Source organism: Glossina fuscipes, unplaced genomic scaffold (genome assembly GCF_014805625.2).
Source record: "Glossina fuscipes isolate IAEA_lab_2018 unplaced genomic scaffold, Yale_Gfus_2 85, whole genome shotgun sequence".
In the NCBI taxonomy this organism is placed as follows: Eukaryota; Metazoa; Arthropoda; class Insecta; order Diptera; family Glossinidae; genus Glossina; species Glossina fuscipes.
In genome coordinates, this window is record NW_023998439.1 from 988,026 (window position 1) to 1,011,478 (window position 23,453).

The 23,453-nt window shown below is 31.7% G+C and overlaps 1 protein-coding gene across 1 annotated transcript in view; it reads left to right on the forward strand.

Annotated features, from left to right (window-relative positions):
- Positions 1 to 12,362: 12,362 nt before the first annotated feature.
- The window catches only part of LOC119638203 (putative uncharacterized protein DDB_G0277255), a 75,027-nt gene continuing 63,936 nt past the window's right edge, over positions 12,363 to 23,453 (forward strand). The window contains exon 1 of the mRNA XM_038034866.1: positions 12,363 to 12,512. Within this exon, the coding sequence (XP_037890794.1) occupies positions 12,429 to 12,512 (84 nt within the window). The 5' untranslated portion in view covers positions 12,363 to 12,428. The remainder of the gene's footprint in view (positions 12,513 to 23,453) is intronic.

The window sequence follows — 23,453 nt, forward strand, 5'->3', positions numbered from 1 at the left end:
TATGTATGTATGTATGTATATATGTATGCATGTATGTATGTATTGCGTATGGGATAAGAAAACTTAGCATGTGATGTGTAGAAATTTAATGACAGCATAATTTTGTGTTGTTCCCTTTTTTCTTATCTTCTCGTTTTTATATATTAAAGAGATTTATGACACCGTTCTTTTCTACGCAAATATTTATGTATCTTTGAATTAACGGATTATGTTCTTCTTCTGTTTTCCTTCTTAACTATAAATTTGATTTTTACCTTAAAACCTTATTACTTGTTTATATATATATATATATATGCATTTTACGTCAGCAAGTCGTGTTATCATGTTTCGCATATAAATAAATATATTATGATGCATGAGCTGAGAAATTTTTTTTTAATTTTATAGTATTAGTTAACAACTGTGCAAAGTTAAAAACTTTACCATTTTTATATGTAGCCATTGCCGTAAACTAGTTAATCTACTTTTCCAACTATTATCATTAAATAATTTATTATACATAGGATGGTTTTAAGCAAAACTGACCCTATCTCCTAGTTACCTAACCTCAACTATCTGCCGTTTAGCTACGCTAAACAAAATATAAAAAGACTTTAGAAAAATATCTCATCTTTATAATTCTCCTCTTTACACTTCTCATCCTTAAAACGAAAGAAATAAATAATAAAAAAAAAAAAAAAAAGTCTTAAAGTTATAGTGTTTGTCTCCCTTAAAAAACGGCAAAATCATTAAATTTATTTCAAAAAAATAAAAAAAAAAGTAACAAACTTCTATTCGCCTTGGGGTGGATCATTTGAAATCCATCAACTTTATTATCATATTTAAAACAGAAAATGAAGTGAAAAAAAAAAAAAAAAAAATTATCCATGCCGGGGGGTCAAATATTGACTTTCCATCACTTTAAGCAAACATGCACCATAAGTAAAGTTTTTCATTAATTGTAGATATATATTTTTTAATCGCCTTCACTTAAACGGCGGTAATATATAATATGTCTTGCGAAAAATGGAAAATTTTAAAAATTTTTTTGAAAACCTTAATAATTACTTAAAAGCCTCGTTCATATCTGGATCAAGAGCATCGATGTAGGAAAAAATTTTCGCCCTTCATCTAACTTTCTGCAGACGGGGGGACAGATGGGGACATTCAAAACCAATAGACATGTAAACATATATCTCTAATAATCTTAAGATTAAATACATATTCATATTTCATCCATTTTTTTTGAATTTATGCTATATTCATAAGCGTACTATATATATATTTAGGGAAAATGAATTCACATCAAATTTTTACTTAATGAAGATGGTGATTAAGACAAATTTTTACACCCAAACTTTGTGAGGGCATCGTTGGAAAATTTATGGCAATGCAATATTAACGAAATTGCTTTTCAAAGTTTCGATTTTTATTTTTACCTACAACTAAACGATAGTACATTCACTTTGTCGAAACGTTTGCATTATCCAGAAGAAATTTTTAATGACCCGACAAGATATATATATCCTTGATCAATATCGAATTTTGAACTAAATTTAACATGTCCGTCTGTCAGGTGCCTCAATGTGGCAAATTTACATCTGTCTCCTGCAAATGATGCTATTCGCTTTGGCAGAAGCTTGGAAGTTCTTCTACGCAGTAAGCTATTGAAAATTGGCCGAAGGACATGCCCGTAATACAACATAAACTGGCGACACGTTTGTTTTCACTAGCGAAAGAACTTTCCATTATTATTACTATTAAAAGTCATTTAGTGAGTGAAATAAATTTGAAGGCTAAAGTCTTAAAGCGCTAGCAGTTAAGGCTACCGGCTCTATTGAAAACCTTAGCCACGACCGCTAAATTGCTAGGCGAAATTTTTTGTTTATTGACCCCTCGGATGGCTACCTCTATCCCAAAGTAGATATAGAGTTAGGTCCGCTTATATTCTGTGGATGATACTGTCTGCATAAAAATGAAAATACCGACAACGCTCGTCCAATAATACGAAGCATCGACACTTAAGATTTTTTCATGCTTCCTTTTTTTTTTTTTTTAAGGTGGCGTGGGCATAAAACTTTCGTCCAAAGCAGAATAATTTGTTCACTTATTTATTTTGTTGTTGTTTTAGTTTTAGTTGTAAATCTTCGGTTTCTTAACCCTTTGCTACATTTGCCAGCGTTTCGATTTAATTGTTGCGAAGTAAGGGCTGTAAACAATTGGCATAGCAGCAAACCGGTGGATGAAGGCACATTTGCCTAGAATCTCAACGTACATACAACCAATACAAACATTAAAAAACAATTGTTGCAAATAAAAAGCAAAAATTACTATATAGCGACTCGACAGGAATTGATTTATTCGACAAGAGATCCTTTAAATCATGTTTACCTATAATAAGCATCAGCGATCATCATCGATTTGTAAAAGAATTTGAAAATGACCCAGTCCGGTAAAAGGGCACGTCTATAGCTTCAACACGCCAATGCCATGTTTGCTTTTGGTGTTTTTTTTTTTTGCTTGTTACTCATAAACATTTCCACTTCAATTATGAGGATAGACAAAAATCGACCGCGCCCACTCAGTACTATGGTGTACGAAAATTTAATTTTTTTTTTCCTATTTTTTTTAGTCATTTTTACGATAATGTTGAAGGCTATTAAAGATTCGTTCAAGACCGAATACAATCTTCTTGCTTGTTTAATTTTTTTTAATTTGTTTTTTACCGTTTTAATTTTATTAAAACAAAAAGTTCATAAAGCTTTTAGACTGTATCCGAATATCATTGGAAATCATAAAGTATGTAAGACATTAAGATAAAGTGGAGCACCTTGAATTACATTCCACGCAAAGCTTTTGGGTTTCTTCGTTTATCAATTAACTAAAAGCATACAATTAAAATTTCTTTTAAAGCCACTTAACATGCGAAGAAAAATAATAAATATTTATAAAGCGTACGTGTATCATGATACATAGTTTAATTGTCATACCAAGATAATTTGTGTGAAAAAATACACATGAGACAACAACCACCCGTGACGTTTGCATGAATAAATTTTATATGCTTTATGCATTTAAGTATGTGTCTGTAAGTAGATGTGTGTACATAGCACAATGACACTTGAACTCTAAGGCCTCGGAAAGAAACAACGGAAGGTTTGACCAAAAGAAATCACACAAAATCTTACCATTTGGCGAATATGTACAAAAATTAATGACCAACAATAACATAAACGAGATTATTTAGTCATGATATTCTTTAAGAAACAAATATCAAATAAAAGGAGAGAAATAAGTAGGGCAGCTTACAACGAAATATATTTACCCGTTGGGTTAATAGGTTTTGAAAGTAGGTTAAGTTTGTTGCATAAATTTTAGTAGAGAGCTTATTGCACTTATTCCTCTTGGCTACGCGTGGAAATAACTTCAATGTCAGTTCTTCTCAATTGTTATCACAAACAATGCTTTAAGAGTGAATCAGAAAACATTCGGCTCTGATCGAGTCCTTTCATTCCCACCATTAACTTGCCTTTAATACTCATTTGAGTTTAACCTTACAAACGTGATAAGAAAATTTTTCGGGATTAAGTTTGTTCTTGCAGAGCAATAATCCTCTGCTCGCGCTAATAAAGAAGACTATATATATATATATATATATATATATATATATATAAGCTGTTCGATGCGTGTTAAATGACAGTTTTCATAGCCGTGGATATAAGTAAAAAAAAGATATCTTTGTCCGAGAATATGCTTTACATTTTGGAGTTTTTTCCTTACTTTTAATCCTTTTTTTGTATGGATGTGGGGAAGAAAAAGAAATCATATCTGTAGTAAAACTTTTCAAGTCCAAACGATATTTTTGTTTCAACAAGAGACAATCGTTGTGATGAACCGAACGAAAATCATTTTATTCCGTTGTTTTGAAAATAAGAAAAGTTGCGCCACTTAAAGCGCTTCAAATGATACGATATGATAGGAGTTTCCTTTTCTTTTTTTATTAGAGACAACCACTCTGTGCCCGAAACTATTGATTGACGGTATTACTGACTAAATATGCAAACTCATAAAGAGAAGTCTCCTTCCTCTTTATTATTTCCGACTTAGGCAAAGCTATTATTGCACATTTTCTAAGCGTTTATATAGGCCAGCTATTAAACGTATATATTATGAAAAGAAAAGAAGAAATTATCGTTTATGATATATTCATGTTAACCGCATTGTCTAACTCAAATGATAAAAGTTTTCATATCTTTTAGGTTGAAATTTAAATTAATTACCGCGACAGGTTTTAAAGATTTTGAAATTTATAGAAAGTATTCAAGTTTCTCTTTATGTTTATTATGATTTTAGAATTTCCAAGAAGCAACGGACAGAATAAATTTTACTTAACTTGGACATTTGACCTCCGATATATAATAATATTATATATGAAACGGTACAATAAAACTAACACACCCACAACTTCCGATTTAGTAAAAAAAAAAAAAACGTGATAATACCCACTCAAGGTAAGTTCCCACCGCTCCCATAAATATCAACTTAATAAAAATAAAAAAAATTTATATATATATATCTATATATATATATATATATATATTTAGTAGTAATAAAATAGAAATAATAATAACAAAAAAAATAAATAAAAAAATCAGAGCAATGCCAGAGTCTAAAGTAATTTAAAAATAATTTAATTCATGCTAAAACAATTGTTGGCATTCAAACATAAAACAATCAACAAACAGAGAAACACTTGAAAAACATTCCACACCGGCCAGACGGAATGCAAAATGTGGGAAAATGAAATATAAAACTTACATAAATACTAGCATTTACTTAAGTTTAACGTATATAGAGAGAACAAAATGTTGAAAGAAATGAAACAACATTAAACAAGTAAACAGTCTGCACGTTAAGCGCCTACGATAGCCATCATCTTTACCTTTTGATCACACAAATAACTTTACTTCACTTTAACTAAAATAAAAGTTTTCATTTAATTGTGGGCGCGTTCAAAAGTTCATCACACCTTCACCATAAATTCGAAGTCGACCATTTCTACAGGTTATGTTTTTCAACAAAACATTTTTCTTCAAAATTTTCATTTCATCTAAAGTTTTAATCACTAATAGGATCGCTTCCAATCTTAAACTTGATTTGGGTAAAGTGGACCGGAAATAAGCGTTATGTGATTACGATATTTTGTCTTAACTTCGAGACCTACAGACTGACGGACAGACAGACAGGTATAAATCAACTCACAACCGTAAGCTAGCAGATGGATTGGTTTGTTCTTTTAAATCTTGAGATGATTTTATCGCCTTAGGTTAGGTAGACTTTCAACCGCTACGAGAGTTTCTAAGTTTCCGATGAATTTCCCGATATTTTAATTGATCAGATTTACTTGCGATAGGCTCCGTCTAAAGCAATTAAAATCATAAAAATTTCATATTACACTTTTTTTGTCATCTCCAACTCCATTGCACTTTCCTTTTAGCTGCACTCCAACGCTTTCGCAAACCAAATATGATAGCAAACGAAATAAACCTAAATCCTTGAAAGATGTTTATACCGGCGAGTTAATAACTTAACAATAAAACTTACTTCAGAAAACAAATTGAAATTAAATATTTTTTTTTTCTTTGTTTTTTATTTATATTTGCTAATCTCATCTTATGTTTTATTTTTTTTTTTAATAATTTTTCTGTATTTTCTCTCTCCCTTATTATGGAAATGTTTTAGTATTTATTTTTTTTTTTATTTTTTTATTGTGAGTGTATTAAATAATAGGTTGAATGACCTACTCATTGCCTGTTGGCAAAAAAAGAAAATAAAAAAAAAAATAACAAAGTGCACTAAAACCTTATTGTGAGAAGAAATTGTTTTAGATTTTTTTTTTTTTTTTTTCTTGTTTTGCTGTTGTTTTTGCTTGTTTGTTTTTAAACACAATGGTCATAATTATGCTAAATGCGTAGAAACGCACAAATACAACACCACCCTTACTAACTTTTACTACGTTTCTTTTTTTTTTTTTTTTTTTTTTTTTTTTTTTTATTTGATATATTCGTAGAATTAGTTATTACCAGATAGTTTAGCACACACGTTTACATATATCCATGCATGCAAACGTAAAAGTTTTTTATGTTACAACGGTTCATAAAAGCTTACAAAAAAAAAAAAAAAAAAAAGAAAAGTAAATAAACATATTTGTAACGCATGAAAGATTTAGAAAAATATTTAATGTTATGCTATTACATATAATGGCATCCTTTCGTTATGTATTGAGAAATTTTCCACTTTTTTATTATATAATTAAAGGCATTAAACTTTAAAGGAACTTGTTGTTATCAATACACGCATGAGTATGTAATTAAAAAACGTTTATTTTAAAACTCGCCTTGTCAGAAAACGTATTTCAATTGTATCGTATAATCAAAGGGATATTTATCTTATACAATTATTTCGGAGAGTCGCATACGTTCGCACAATCTTCATATCATGCTTAGTGCAAGCGATGTAGACTATAAGAAAGTGCACAAAATTGAGTAACTAGAAAACTATTCATATGTACGGAGATGATGTGAACATGTGCAATTACATGTCTTTCAATTTTTAACGCTACACTTACCGGCGACGGCTAGCATATGTAGCACACTACTTGTGTGGCTTGTAGACTTTACCAAGCCTAAGCATCGTTAAATGACATTCGGCATTTCCACGGGGAAGTATAACATTTCTGATCATAATCTTTTTCACAGGATTTTATCATTTGAGTGCAATTTGTCTTGTGTACAATGACTCGAAAATTGTGCTTCAACGAAAAATAATTAAATAAAGTCGTAAAAATTGATCGCATGAAGAAGGATGTATCGATCAATCTACCTCCACTTTTAGCAATGAAAGATTATTGCTGGCTGGTATAACGAGTTAAATCGTTGGGCGCCGTTCGCCCATCAACCGAAGTCATAAGAGGTTTTCCAAAATCAGTTGCTTTGGCAGGAAACATTGATGGAATGCAGAAACTAATAAAACAAGTTCGAGAAGTGACCTACTGTGCGATTGGTTCCACCATGACACATAAAACCTTTAGTCAGGCAAAACATTTGTTTTCGCTAGATCCCGCATTATGTGGATGATTGTGACTAACAAATGTTTAACAATTACAATGGCGGCACTTCAAAAGACGTAGACAAGATCGTAACAGATGACGAATTGTAGATTTATGCGTATAAGCCGGAATTTAATAGTAATCGACTCAAGATGAACGAAAGTCAACAAAAGTTGTTTCCGGTCGAATAACTTTAAAACAAAGAGCCCCCGTTTTTTTTTTTGAAAAACTAGTCACGTAGCAATAGCGCGTTTATAGGAACGTAAAACGATTAAATCTGAATGGTGTAGAACCGCGTCTTTGCAACAAATCTTTGGTGAAATAAAGAAATATGGAAAACGCTGCCGAGCTATTCATCAGCACGACAATGCATGCTCTTAAACACCTCTTCTAACGATCGTCTGTTTAAACGGTCACAAAACTGACTTAGTTGCTCATCTGTCGCACTGTCCTCATTTCATACTCAATGACTTTCTTTTGTAAGCAAACGTCAAGAATAAATTGGATGGACAGCAATTTTTGGTCGACAAAAACCATGTGTTGACGGCGTCATCAACAGAACGGAGAAAATGAAAGAGAATGTTTCAACAAACAATAAAACAAGTTTTAATGACAAGTTTGTGCCCTTTGTATATCTATTTGTAACAAAATCAATTAATGGATTAGAAAGTCAGACAACCTCGAAAAAATTCCAACATTTCTTCAGATATTCATTGGTAGTTGAAGGGATAAATTTCTGAAAATCTATAAACCAAATGTTCGTTGCGATCATTATCATATTCAGTGGGGAAGTAGTTTGGATTGATTTATTAACCGATTAATTTTAGTTAATGTCCAATTTACTCTAAAGCATAACAATTTCTTCACCCAATGGCAAACACATTAGCAAATTCTATAATTATACAAGTTATGATATGATCTGCAAACGATACACCAATCCACAGTTACATGATTTTCCGTCTGCAAACTCATTCCAAGTGTGAATAATTTGGCGTTAAATTTTCTTAGGCATGTGAATGATGCCCTCGAAACTGAAAATTTACTGGCTTTAATTCGGTTAGTGTATTCGTTTGCAACGGAAATGGCACTGTTTAAATTCTCTTTGTTTCATAAATACATTAGCATAGAAATAATGTGACATACAATTAAGAAAATGATTGGGTCAAAAAAACCTAAGGTTTGTTTTTCTGTTAATTTACTCGAAATGCATCGAATGTATATAAGTAATCATGTACACAAGTACATTGTGTATACATATGAATAATCCAATTGCAATTATGTTTTCCTATTTAGTTTGTGGCTAATTACATGCACGGCTGACATTGAAATCAGCTTAAGTTTATACAACACATGTATGTATACATATTATGTAAAGCAAGGTAAATGTCCAATAATCAGCTTAAACTTAATCTAACTTTGGGTGGTATTAAAGCCAACTAAAGCACATATAAAATTTATGCGATATTAGATACCAAAGTGTTTACGGTTAATTAAAATAGAAAATAAATTACTTTACGGTATATTTCGAAGCAAATAAACTGTTGACATTTCTTTTATCAAAAAAAAAAAAAATTAATTTAAAAAAAATGCATCGAAATATTATTGATGGGAAGTTAGCTACCTCATCATGCATAGATCATATTTATGTCTTTGCTCAAAAGTGAACTTGGTTCGCATCTTTGCGGCGGGAATTGATAATTTGGCGGTAAAACAAAAAAAAAAAATAATAATAAAATTGAATAAAATTAGTCAATACAAACGTAATCAAGTTTATTGTTACAACTTACCTTAAAGAGTATGTCTAAACTTGGAGATGAAGATTTTAACAAAGATTTTAAAAAATTCAATAATTTCACTTTTTTAAGCATCTCGTGAAGAATGGATGTCTGTGTGTACACACATATAAATAATACTGTAACGGTAATGAATGCTGAACATAGCAAAGAAATGAAGATTTGCTGATAGTTCTCAGCATCCTTTAAAACAAAGTAGAAAACTAAGGTAGCCTTACATCTGAGAAAGTTTTCATAGTTTGGTTTGAACACAACTCTCTTTCAGTGAATATATTAGAAAAGTACATGACAGTTAGTAGGGTAGATAAAGGTTTCACTTGTTTTATATGTTCGTGCTTGCTTCAATTATTGAATTTTAATAATAGTTTTTCTTCTACTTTGCGGGTGTAGGGTACATGAAAGTTTCGCTTATTCTATATCTTCGCGTTTGTTTAAATTTTTGAATTGTGGTAATCCTCCTATAGGCTTTTTTTGTTCTTCGCACTAAATCGTTACTCAGCAAAGATGTTTTACCAAAGACGCGAACCTCAATAAATGCGGGCTATCTTCATTTCAGTATAATATCATATATGAATGGCAATTAAGTGCCAGTTAACTTAACCAGTCTTCTTCTTTTCTGTTATCTTGTTTTACTTTTTTTTTTTCTATAAGTTAAGTTACTCTTCGTGTATGTATAGTGGTCTGCCTGTGTGTTATGTTTAGCCCTGCTAAATGTGCTTCCGATGTATGTTTCTAATTATCTGCCGCACCCATAGTTTATACGTAAACTTATATATAACTGTTATTACCGTAAATGTCATGTGACATTTGTAGAACAAAATGCTTATGTGTCCTTCGCATGCCACGTACAGGATTGTTTTATTTTTCGCAAAAAAAAAACACTCGAACAATTGAAAATTAATCTTGAGGGAAAAGCAATTTTTTTTTCTTGTTTTATACGCTTTTATTAATATTGATATTTAATCTGTGCGAAAACATAATTCACATTTGATTTATTTCTCGTCCGAATATATGATATACATTTTATTGTTATTATTTAATTAAAGTGGCACATTATTACTTAATTAAAATGATTTATTATTCATTTAGTGGAAAATATGTAGTAAAGTAAGAAATACAATTAAAAACTTCAGTAATGGGGTTCCATGATATGATCGATATCTTATTTCGTTGAAAACGCATTTATTATGCAATAAAAATTTTTTTCTCGGCGCAACGACAATTTTTGACAAATGCTATTACGGTAACTTTTTCTTATTAAGACTTAAAATTAGATAGGTAAAGCATCCCAGGAAAGCGAATAGGGTCCTTAAGTCCTTAAGGTTTACGTAATAGAGCTAATAAATAAATAAACAGAAATACATAACAGTTCGTTAGTTGAACTAAAATTTCTTAATTAAGCATATTATTCGTAGATCCTATCATGTAAAGAATTGCCCCATATTAAGTGATCCTTACTATCCTCTTATATTTCATATTCTTTTCATAGATATCGCGAATTTTTGTCTTACAGTTAAGTTGTGCTCTATAAATAGTGTTGAAATTGGAGATAGCGAATCCATCGTAATATGTAGCATCGGAAATACTACCCCTGCCTTTTAAACATTTTCTTAAATGAGCTTATTAGGTCTAGCCATAAGCAACTTCGGTTTTTTCAGTAGACACTTGTGTTGCTTTCATTGAATAAAGAAGCTACGTTAATTTCATTATGTATTCGCCCTTATTACGTACGACCTTCTTCCGTCTTCCTGCCAGTTCATCAATTCTCTCCTTGTAAAATATGGTTTGGACTGGAAAAAATTTGCGGCAACCTGATCGACTTGCTCTTCAGAATTGAAGATGTTTCCATTTAAAAAGTTTTGTAAGGAACAAAAAAGTAGGTAGTCTGTTTGGGCAGTGTACGGGGAGCGAGGCGGATGCGATAAAAACTCAGGAATTTTTGCTTTAGTTATAGTCGCGCATTGTCACGTAAAAGAATAAAGTTTTTGCGATTGGCGAGTGCAGGACGCTTTTCATGGACTTTTTCTTGCGCTCTCTGCAGCTGCGGGACGTATCCATCCGCAGTAATCGTTAAATTCGGTTTCAATAGCTCATAATGAATTATGCCTCGACAATCCTGTCATAAGCACATGCTTACTTTCGGATCTGGTGGTGATGATTGATTCTTATCAAGCCACTGTGTTCGCGGTCATGTTTAAAAAAGTTTCGATTTCTATCCGTCGTCCTATTTATTGCATTCGCTCGACTTTTCTTAATTTCTCCAGGGGGAGTTTATTTTTGGGTATTCATATCTTTATTTTATGTTGGCCTTAAAAGGTCGTTGTCAATGTCGGAACGACGTCCCGTCCTCGATTCGCCTTTGAAGGTCGTTTCTCCAAAACGGAATTTTGCAAACCAATTTCTAACTGCCCGATCAGTTGTCAGTCCTTCACAAGATTCGACCTCATGTTAAATCATAGTTTAAAAAAAGGTACATTTTACTTTTTTGGAATGCTACAAATAAAACCTATTCTAATTAATATAAAACATGGTCACGAAAAGAGATCTTAGGCTGTCAAAGAATGTGACCTCCAGGAGACTCTGATAGCGAATGGGTTAAGGCAAGAGCAATACGTTATGTTAATCCAATAGGAAATTTTTTAGGCAATAAAACCTTGATCAGCGTATTTGTTCCAAAGCATTGGTAGGAATTTGTAGTAATAAGAATGATTATCATGAGATGGATAAATATAGAATTTCGCTATGCACTGTGCGAATGCTATTCGCATAAAAAAAGCGAAAATAGATTACAGCGAAACTTTGGAGTACTAAAAAAAAACCGAGAGATTTAAAACTTTATTTTCACATATTTGAAAAAAATTCTTTTTTTTTTTGCCCTTTTCTGAATACGGCTTGTTTGTCTACTAGAAAAGAAAAAAAAAAAAACAAAAATATTTCATTTCATTTAATTGATAACAGACGGCTAATTCAAACAATTTTTTGTTTTCTCGCTTTTCTTGTTTAATTACAGACTCCCGCAAAATTCAATGGAGCATAAAAAACTACAATAATCAATTCAATCGCAAACACATACTAGCTGAGTAGTTGAGTGGGTTGTAATTAAAATCGAAAATCAAAAAAATTAAAAGTCATTAAAAATCAAAAGGTTATAACACAAAATAAGTGAAAAAAAAAGAAAGTAATAAAAATAACGTAAAAAAAAAAAAATTAAACTAAAAAACAAACAAATAAATAAGTAAAAAAAAATTGAGTTAAGATTGAAGTAGAGTTCAGTGTATAATAAAATGGTATTGAAATTAAAAGATTAAAAAAAAACAAAATAATAATAATAATTTAATAAAATATTTAAATAAATAAAGGAAATTCGTATTTATATTAAAAGAAAAAAAAAAAAAGAGATAAAAATTTTAATTAAAATTTGCTTAACGTCAATAGAAACCACCGTCACAAAAAAATCGACAAAAATAAAAGGAGAAAAAAAATATTCATTTATCATAAAAACAAAAAATAAAACAAAAAAAAAAAAAAAATTAAAAAATAAATAAACGATGCATTGTCTATGTCGACCATCGCGGATTATGTCCGTGCGAATAAATTTATTGGATGAAACGGATTTTATACATGAAATCAAGGTAAGTGCCATTGATAATAACGACAACGAAAGCAATCCCAATCTCTTTATATACTTTATATGCTATTAACAGCGCGATATTAGCGTTTATTTTGACGCACACAACCGACACGTGAGTGTGGATTGAGTGTGAATGTGAAATGAAATGAAATGAAATGAAAATTATTGAAAAAACATTGATGGCTTAATAGCTGTTAGTTGTGAGTCTTCTTTATTTTCATCCGCAAACGTTTCATTCTGTTAGCTAAATGCGGTTCAATGAAGATTTCTTTCATGTTTAGATACGTTTTGTAGGAGCAATGCAAATAATGTACTTTACTTTTTCATAGGTAGCATTAAATGGGCGCAGGCAAATGACGTTAAATCTTGTATAGCATACATAAAATATGTTATGCTGACTTTCTATTCTCCTTCGAGTCTCTTTGAACATTTGCAAAGTCTTACTTATAAGCAGTTACCCTATAATTGCCTTAAGTCTCAAGTATTTAATGTTGTCTCTTGCGATCTTGTAGGGGCCATTAAAAATTATTTACTTTGATTCTACGTAGCCGTCTAGATGATAATTTAATTTCACAGGCATGCGGGATAAGTAAAAACGCTTTGAACGGGTTCCACGATTGTGTTCAAATATTTTTTTCATAATTTTTTTTTGTTGTTGTATATAAAATTTAATATTAATATTTAATATTATTTTAATATTCAATTTTTGAATTTTTACTTTTTATTTATTCGATAAAACCAAATTCTGCTATACGCCCTCTCCGAGAAAATTTTATTTCATAATCAGTATGACTCTCAATATAGGCCGATTTCGAGTGCAGCTTTGATGTGAAAGGCAAATAAGAATATTATAATGAGGCTACGCCGACTATTATATACCCTATATCATTTCGCCTTGTGTAGTTATTCGCTCGTGTATTATCATACCCCAAAATCTCCACATTATTTTTAAAGCCCCCATAATAAAAGGTTCGATTTTCTCTCCATATAAGAGTTTGCGATTCGTCATAGCGCCTATATAAGTGGGGATACCAAAATAAATAGACCTTTGTGATCCTAATTCCCTACCGTCCATTTTTTTTTTTTTTTTTTGCTGAAACGCTCCTACGACTTATTAAGACATTATGATATGTCTTATATGGAGCGGAGGAAGAAATAGACCCATATGGTACAAATTAGATCCACCTAAATTTTTTTATTTAAGATCAATTTTTCATCACAAAAAAAATTGGCAGTTAATCTATTTTGGAATATGAAGGGTCAACAGCATCCTTACCTGCGGTCGACCGACGTTGTCCAAACTCTTTAAGGCAGATTTCTTTGTGAACTTATTATTATGAGCCAATTTATATGGAGTATAAAAAGAAGGAATCGCGTCTCAGCATACGTTCTTCGATTGCTGGATATCAACTTTGGAAATATGTTCCAGCAGAAAGTACTTATGCTGTTGAGATCCCCAGCCTGCAGTAGAGGCATGAAGATTATACAAACGAAAAACTATAGTCTATTGTCTGATAGATACTTTTTCGTTTATGCCATCAAGCTGTGGAACGCTCTACCATCGAATTTATAAATGACCGCCAGCGCTGGTGGGCTTGAACAGGATTTTGAATTGCAACTAACCGTTAAGCCAATTGGTATTCTACTGTTTTTCATTGCCACACCTAAGTCAACCTTTTTTTGTATTTCTGTATTCCTGAATGCGCACCATAATTTGGAAGATAGTAAGGGTGTAGGTAATTGTGTATTGCACTAATGATTGTTCCACATGATATTTAAAAGGGTTGAGCCTTGTTGTATAGGTGATAACTTAAGTAAATAAAATAAAAAAAAGAGCAGGTGGTCGTATGCAGCTCCCCTTGGCCGCTTTCGAAATTTTACCCTTCCGGAGAAGTTTTGCTAATTATTATTTCAATTATTTTTACTCTCGCAGCCCCAAAAAAAAAGAAGCTTTCCCACCCAATGCTTTTATTAATAATTCATAGCACTATGAACTTGAATAAATTGATTTGACATTTAACGTAAGTACTGAAAAATTAGTATTGTTTTCAACTTTCATTCCCCGCTCCCTATTACGAAAAGAATGCTTGACCATCCAGACCATTGAACTTATCCAATATTAATCTTTTTTAATTTTCTATACTTCATTGTAAAATGTTTGAACATGTTAAGGACAATTTGAAACATCCACAAATAACTTTATTGCAAATACATACTTTCTTACGTACGTTTACATATACATGCAAATAGGATGGACGATATTGAAGCAAAAACCAGCAAGTGTCATCATTCACACATTACACCATCGTCTGTGTACCACTAGACATCGTTTTAGGTCTTATCTACCGCGACCACTGCCGTAAAACAACTGAACCTTATCATCGTCATTGTCAACGTTATCGTCGAAACAGCCACAACTAATATCATCGTAAACATCAGAGTTTATGACACTGCTCGTCATCTCGTCTAAATGTTTTGTTAGCACTATAGTTTAGTTTTAAATAGAGTGTAACGGAAAGAGAGAAAGACTGTGTGCCAGATAAATATATATATATATATATATATATATATATATATATATGTGTGTGTAAATATATATACACATATGCATATATGCATAGTACCCATACACCTTCGCAAAGTCACAATTACATCGATGGGTGTGTGTGTGTGTGTGTGTGTGTGTGTGTGTGTGTGATATGAAAAGTGCACACGTTGCTAAAATGACGTTAGCTATCCCACATACAATATTCCAAAATACCATAGTTACCATAATCAAGGTACACATAAACGTAGCCACATACAAACGCCCTCACCCACGTATACACACATACAGAAGCCGACATACAAAAGCTCTCTCATAGATGTAGGTTCGCACACAATCTCATATTACTGTTATTACTTTAATAGTGTCATGTGATACATATGATGCCATCGCATTACACTGAACAATAGAGAGAAGACATAGCCTTTGTTCGGTACCTGTGTGTGTGTGCGTTTGCATATCTATCTGTCTATGCCTTTATGCGCACATGCATACGTTAGATTTAATCCACTTCAATATCACTCATACGTCTGTAGGGATTTTTAAATAGTTTGATTGTTTCACATTACCGACACACCGTAATAAGTTATATATGGGGTGGGGAAGGGGGGGGTACTGTTACGAGGTTGTGGCCGCTGCGATGATTTCATGTAAACGGATACATATCTCGTGAGTTGAAATCTTGTGCTAATTACCTTCATTTGCGGTCGAATGTTAAATAAAGATATGTTGCCAAATGTACTCATTATCGGTGTACCTATCTTACATACATAACACAAAAAGGGATAAAGATCTCATTTGTAATAATTGTACAACTACGTCTGAGAAATAACATACTTAACCCTTTTTGCTTACTTTCTTTGTTTCATTGCAATATTTTAGTTAGTTTATAACGTTATGGATCGAAAACTCTCTTGACTTTACGTCAACTAGTTGTACTTTTAAGAGTATACGGATGTATGTTCGCTCGTGTTTAGTGGAAACGTAATCTTTCGTTAAATCATAAGCGGGGATTGGAAACATCAATTATTTTATCCAGCTGTAATTCGTAATGCATTTAATGGAGAATAAGTAATGCTCGCTTATGCTTCCTTATCGTCTTCCCTTTGACACTCTGAAGAACAAATATAACCAATTAACTGATATTTACTTCTCGGATTCCTGGACCATTTTCAAATTTGGTTTTTTTAAGCATTGCACGTCTTACAAACATATTTACTTTCCTAAAGAAACTCAAACGGACTTGAAAAATATCCAAGGGTTTGTTTTCATTAACTTAGTCTGTTTTTGATACGATTTGGATATGAGAGTATTTTCTGTTAAACTTTTTACTTAAATTCCCAAACTTCATACTTATTATATCTCACTTCCTAACATAGATCTCTTGTAAAGTTAATCTTATATATCGTTGATCGTATCGAAAGTCATATTATTATCAAAGTAAGTGAAATTTACCAGAAAAACGGCCAAGTTTGAGTAATTGAAACATTTAATAACAAAAATTTTGGACTCTTATGGAATTTGCATTTTAAGTCTTGCAAAAGGGCGAACGAATCTAAAATCCAACTGAATTGAGAATATAATATCCCGCGGTACTATATTTATAGGTACATCGTATATGCCGAAATTCTTCAGTAACAGCTGTGTAAGTTACGATAGAACACTCTATTTAAACTCTCTTTTAAACTTCGCCTCATATTTTGGTCTTTTTCGATCGGATTTCCCTAATCGAAGCAACACAATTATCTCATGATTTCTGCGCTTGAATTTTTCGATCTATTGCTGTTAAGGGAGCTTTGAATAAAATAAATAGGATTCTATTTAAATGCTTTCATGGTTTCAGGTTATTAACATCCAACAATGTAGTGGCTTATGCGGTGGTTGGTCGTGGCCAGAATGCAAATTTCAAAATAAATGGAATTATTTTCCAAGTTAGTTATTATGCATTAAGCTAATTAATTTACGAAATATTTACCAAACATAATCTATAGCATTTTTATTTAATATAATCTGATAGACTATAAACGCTTTAATTGACTTATAAGACTTAAGATTATTTATAGAATTCATATTGTATGCATTATATGCATCTATGTATCTATGCATGTATGTTTTAACTACCTATAAAGACATAAATCTAAAAAAAAAAATAAAAAAAAAAAAAAAATAAAAAAATTATTATTATAGGATTTGTTATATATTTTTGTTTTTTTTTTGTTTTTTTTTTTTTATTGTTCTTTTACGTCTTTGCACAATACCAAATACAATATTATTGTTTATAAGCAACAAAGAGAGAAAACAAATCAATAACATATTAAATGTAATAAAGTATAGCATAGCAAATAACCTGAGGTTACAAATGTTCCTGTAAAACATGCATTCAACGTACAATGACTTTAAATCTATAACGTGTATGACTGACTGACTTGAATACAATAAGTTCATGTGCTACATATATATATATATATAAACACAAATGACTTTATATGCTGAGTTCGTATCATCATGAATCAATGTTTATTTTATGAAGCTAACACATCTCATCATTAAATAATGTTAGTTTTTCTGTTGATTTAACATAAATCATAACAATGCATTATAGAGCATGAAAATTAAAGCAGAAAAATGGAAAAAAGTAAGAAGAACAAGTAAGAAAACTATATTCGATTGTAACCGAATCTTCTACACCCATCGCCATTGAAATAAAAATTTCAATATTTATCATTTCAGTTTATAAGTGACGAGCTTATTACACTTATTTTTGTTTATGAAAAAAGAAATGTTTCTACTCTATTGTACTATGTGCTGTGGATATGTCTTTTAATTCATTTGAACTAATTTGGTTCATACCAACTTACGCATGGCAATTTTCAGCGGCTTTGCCCAATTTGAAATCTTCACTTTGGCGATAGCTAGCAAGTAACAAAGCAGACAAGAAGACGGACGGATCGATAAACAAACATGTACTGATAGATTTAAAATTTGATACCGGACAATACTATTTGTCATTTTATTTGGTCCTCCGGAGTATCTTTCATTAATGAAATTTGATAGGCGTGGCAGATATTCTGCATTGTTGTACAGGTACTTATTATAAAACTTATGAGATTTATTACTAACGAGAAAAAAAATCAAATTATCTTTGTTTTCCAAAAAGTAAGTGTTCTTGTTTTACACTGTCTCGTGGGCGTACCCTTTAATTGACTGGGACCCTTTTTCAATATCAATAAGCGTTCAGCAACTTCCAATATTTAGTGCAAATTTGTAGACGTAAATTTTTTTTGAGGCCAAGGTAATGTTTACCTCAGAAATTACACAGTCAGACAGACAGACAGACTTGCTTAAATTGATTTAGAATTTGATTCTGATTGAAACTTTGTGGGGTCTTTGAAGCTTCCTTTTAAGTGTTGCCGATCTTTTGACAAACTAAATACGCCTCCATCTTGCGGTGATGGGTTTAAAAAAGGAAAAATATATGAGATTAAAATTTATTTTATTATAAAATTACGATTCATAAATCTTTATTCATAGTATGATTTGCTTAAAGCTAAGCACATTTTCCATGTTCTATTTTTAATAAATATGTATTCAAAAATATTTCATGTAAAATAGTAATTAATATAAAACACAGGCCTTAAGTAACGAAAATAATTTAATTGTAAAGTAAATGAATTGATTACTGAAAGGTTAATAACTTCGTAGGTTACAGGAAGTACGTTAAGTTTGTCACTTGCTTGGTCAATCGGAACATATGACTTTGAAGCGTTATATGCTACACATATACATTGTCTTCATTGACTTCCTGCGATACATAGAAATTTGTATTTTTTATTTATTTTAATTATGGCTTCCATTTCGCTCGCGCTAACCTTTGAACTTGATAGGTAGATTACGTTTTAATAGACAAAAATATCAAATTCGTAAACTTTTCCTTTATTGAGGTTCGCCGTCTCGTATATTTACTACTGACAGGTAAGTTAGGTCAATGGGTTATGTGTTTTACTCCCTAAGGGTATCAGGCATCTATCCAAGTCCAATGTATAGTAAGACTAAGCGGAAATATTCGTGACAAATCTTGAACACCTATACCATAAATGTTGAGATTATTATATCCGAGCTCCGTATAACGAAACATAATAGAAAACATCTAGAATTGCGTTTGGCTTTATCATTATTACATAATTATGCGTCGCGAATCTCGATGGAAACCTTCTTTAAGAGTCAACAAAGAAGTCAACTTTAATTTAAGGTTATGTCAACTTCAATACAACGGCTGTATGTATCCACAATATTCTTGATCTCAATTTGAAATTTTTACTCGATTTACTCACACATATCATGACGCTGGCCATAAAGAAGTGCAGAGGAAGAGGAACAGATATAAGTCGCCGCAACTTAGTGGATACGGGAAATGTGCGTTTACCGACTGACCGATAGCTAAAACCAGTAACATAAACGAGACTAACAATAGCTACAACTATGCATAACCGCGCTGAGATTTATCTGTCATCTAATACTGCATCACTCAAAACCAGTCCCAACCAAATTTTCAATAGTTTCTATTATTAAATCGCTGCTTACCGATGATATCAGTCCGAGTGTTAAGCCAAGACTGTGTGTTATTGTGGCCTTTCCATCTCATTAATTTATTCAGCTATATATAGAAATTATAAAACGATATACACAATATCTTAGAACTAAACTAAAACGAAGAAGATGATCAAAGAGATAAAGTAAAAGATATCGGCACAGATCGCGAAAAATCTGCCTACGACTTAAGTAATCGAATAACTATTAAACATTTAGATTAATGTCCAACAAAACGTAAACAGAAGTGATACGTAACTCACTGTAATAAAATGAATGAACTGAAAATAAGAGTAAGTATTTTGTACGGCAAAAAGAAAACCATAATAAAAAGTAAGAGAATTCATTGAGCTATAGGAATAAATGAAATTATTGTTTATAGATCGCCCAGCAAGGTATATCCGTACAACAGTATCGTTAAAGAGATTAATAGAATTCAATGACGGCGCGTATAAATAAACAATTGTTTTATACAGTATATAGAACATCCGCAAAGCTGGGAAATGAAGCTGATAGATTCTGCGACAGTGAGACAAATAAATCGCTTCACAGCTCCTTACGAACCTACCAGGTGAATGAAATAACATTCTTTCAAGTAAGAACGTGGAAGATGTTGCTTCTTTAAACAATTTAACAACAGAGATTACTGCGAATATCCCGGGTCTTTTTTCTACTGTAAATGGATTAACAAGCAGCACTCTATTAAGGTGAAAGCTCTGAACGAAAGTTCCACTCTTAAATCACATAGCGCAAGAAATCAAAAGTTTTGATTGAGTTTTAGCTTGATATCGAGACAACACATGAGTAGATCAATGCCAGTCAGATAAAAGCAGTGCATAACTCTTTAGTAATATAAGGATCCTTTGATCATCTCTTTACGGATTATTCAATATGCAAATTGAATGTCAACTTTAGATCAAGCATCTCTTCCATGTCATTAAATCCAATTATCGCTTTTAATAATCAAAAAGTTTGGTCCCTTGACATATATGCAAGGAAAAACTGTTTCTGATAAGTAAGATAGGATCACACGCGAAATTTGTGTGCATAACGAATCGAAATATAAACCGAATCAATCAATATATAAACCCATGACAGTTTGGTTCTCCTTCGAATTTTTTGATCGGATAAATGCTCGATAATTATTTATCGTACTTCTAAGTTTTGGATATAACCACAAAAATTTCATTCAATATTTACCGTAGAAGAAGCACTAAAGATATCATTTACCATTGATTATAAAAAAACGTATCATCAGCTGTCAATCATAGGTTCTTTCTTACCATCAAGCGTTATAATATAATGCATAATGTATAGATGTAGCGAAAGGTGGAGAGAATCCCCTAGTGTTTTGAAAATTTAAAGTTCAAATGTCTTCGTTTGTATGCGATATGTATTTATAGACTTTATGCTTACTGCAGTGGCAAACATTGTTTTTGTAAAATGTATATGGCAGTTAGATAGAGCACTTAATTTAATATAACGTGTTCTAGAATAATCATAATTACATATTAAATATTCCAAGTTATGTAGATGGAAACTTTCAATAGAAATATATTTCATATAAGCATTTATTCATATTTGCTTTTGCTTTGCCTATGGAAGGATAGAATTAATTTATGTCTGAAGCGATAGATTATTACTCATTTCGAGAATACATAATGTCCAGACAAAGTTTATTTCGAATTAAAATGAAGTTATAATATTAATGGAATGAAACCACATAAACAAATTCATATCAAGCTCATCACTCTCAAGTGATGGAATATTTAAGTAAAATTTTCTGAGATTGGCATGTAATCTCTCTTTCAATAGATAACCGGCTATCAAATCTAATTATTTGCTATATATGTTATTATATATGCAATAGAAAGGCGAAAGACGAAAGGCGGATCTACAATCCTTAAATAGAATCCTTTCTTATTATAACCATTTTGCATATGAAATTTTACTATGAAAATTCGCATTTTGAGTATATTTCGAGAAAAGTCGATAGAAAATTTTACATTAGCATACTAAGGGAGGAGGCGCAAAAAACCCCTTTATATGACAAAAAGTTCTTATTTTTATTATTTTTTGACAAGACTTGATACATCACACATACAACACATAGTCCTATTTTTCTGTCTTCTCGTCTATATAATGGTTTTCACTAAAACGTAGACTTTATATAGCGAAGGTATACGATAGAAGTGGATGAAGAATTTTATTAGGCAGAATAGTGTTGAGTGTTTAGTAGTCGGCTTTGCTCGTCTATAAGATTTTAACTTGCTCATTTGCTCATTTCATGTCTTTCTGTCGGTTTAGATATGTTTCTTAGAAGTTTAAACGACTTATAAAGTATCATAATAACGGGTACATTAAAAATCCATTTAATCATAACCGCATAATAAACCGTTTGCAAGCAGGATAGGAAAAACTTTTAAACACAAATTAAAAAAGAAAAAAAAAATACTTTGGGTTTCAGCGAATTTTTTAACACCCTCCACAATCCTGCATACGATATGTGATCGCAAGATACAACGAACATCTATTCATTTCATAGACGCTTTGAACTTCGCTTGACCCTCATTCGTTTGCTCCTCATTGAGCAATGATAGGTACTGAGTGATTGTGAGGTGAGTTACATAGGTTCTTCCAAGTCTTGTCAAAGGCTTCTCCTCTTTCCGGTTTGGTAGTGTGATGGCGATTAGCTTTCCACGTTTCTTTGAATTACTATTATTGTTTGAACTTCGCCTGAGCTTTGCTCACATTTCTTTCATGTGAGAGTCATATCGATTGCTAAACGAAATAGGTAAGAATAGGTATAGGGCTTCTCCATCCAGCAACAATGCAATGTCTATGTGCATAATATTGAACCGTTCTATATATATAGAGAGCGGTGACAGGGCGGAGGCGCGGGTGTATATAAATATGCCCATTGGCATTCAGGTACTGAACACCGTCGATCCTTAAACCGAATTATAAAGCGATCCCGAACCAGTCCATATAACAAAGTCCTGCAGATGTTCGAGATACACCCGTACAATATACTTCCCTGGAGGACAAGTGGTGTAATGGTAGAGTACAATTATGGAATTCCTTCCGTGATGAAACTTTTAGTATGAAATACTTTCGGAATCCAAGTTTTGCTTGCTCCTTAGCCGAGAGAAAAAAAAATTTCGAATCGCACTTCCAGACTTTATTAGCCATCCAAATAGTTTCCTCCTGCAAACATATTCAATGGGTGGGCGTAATCTTCTATTTTAATTTTAAATAGTCTACAAAAAAAGAAAAAAAAAAAAGGAACGCATCCAACTCCTATATAACAACATAAACTGCTCCAATTTGATCTTAGCTTTGCTATCAAGTTGAAACCTAATAATAATATAAAACTATTATAACGAACAGCATATGCAACGTGTTAATGACAGTTAATGCTGTGCAGACGATAGAGAGCTAAAGGCAAGGAAAGAGATGTTGTTTCCATGTGTATTGAGAATCAAAGCATAGCTGTTTTTATAACTTTTTTAAAATTTAAAAGTTTCTGATACAAGTATGCTTTGAGCGTACGCTCACAGAGAGAAGCAAGAAGAAAATGTATAAAATTTTATTGTATCCATTAAAGCGATCCGTATGCAATTGGAACATTTAGCCGCAGCTTAACCGCGTATATTTTACGTAAATTTAACTTTACAGGGATTAACTTAATTGCAGTTTAAGCTTTGCATACATAGTGCATACATATAGTGCAGTCGACACATAAACGTAAATAAGAAGTATTTAGGCAAATTTGACTTGAAGTTTACTTACACAACACTCCTTAGTGTG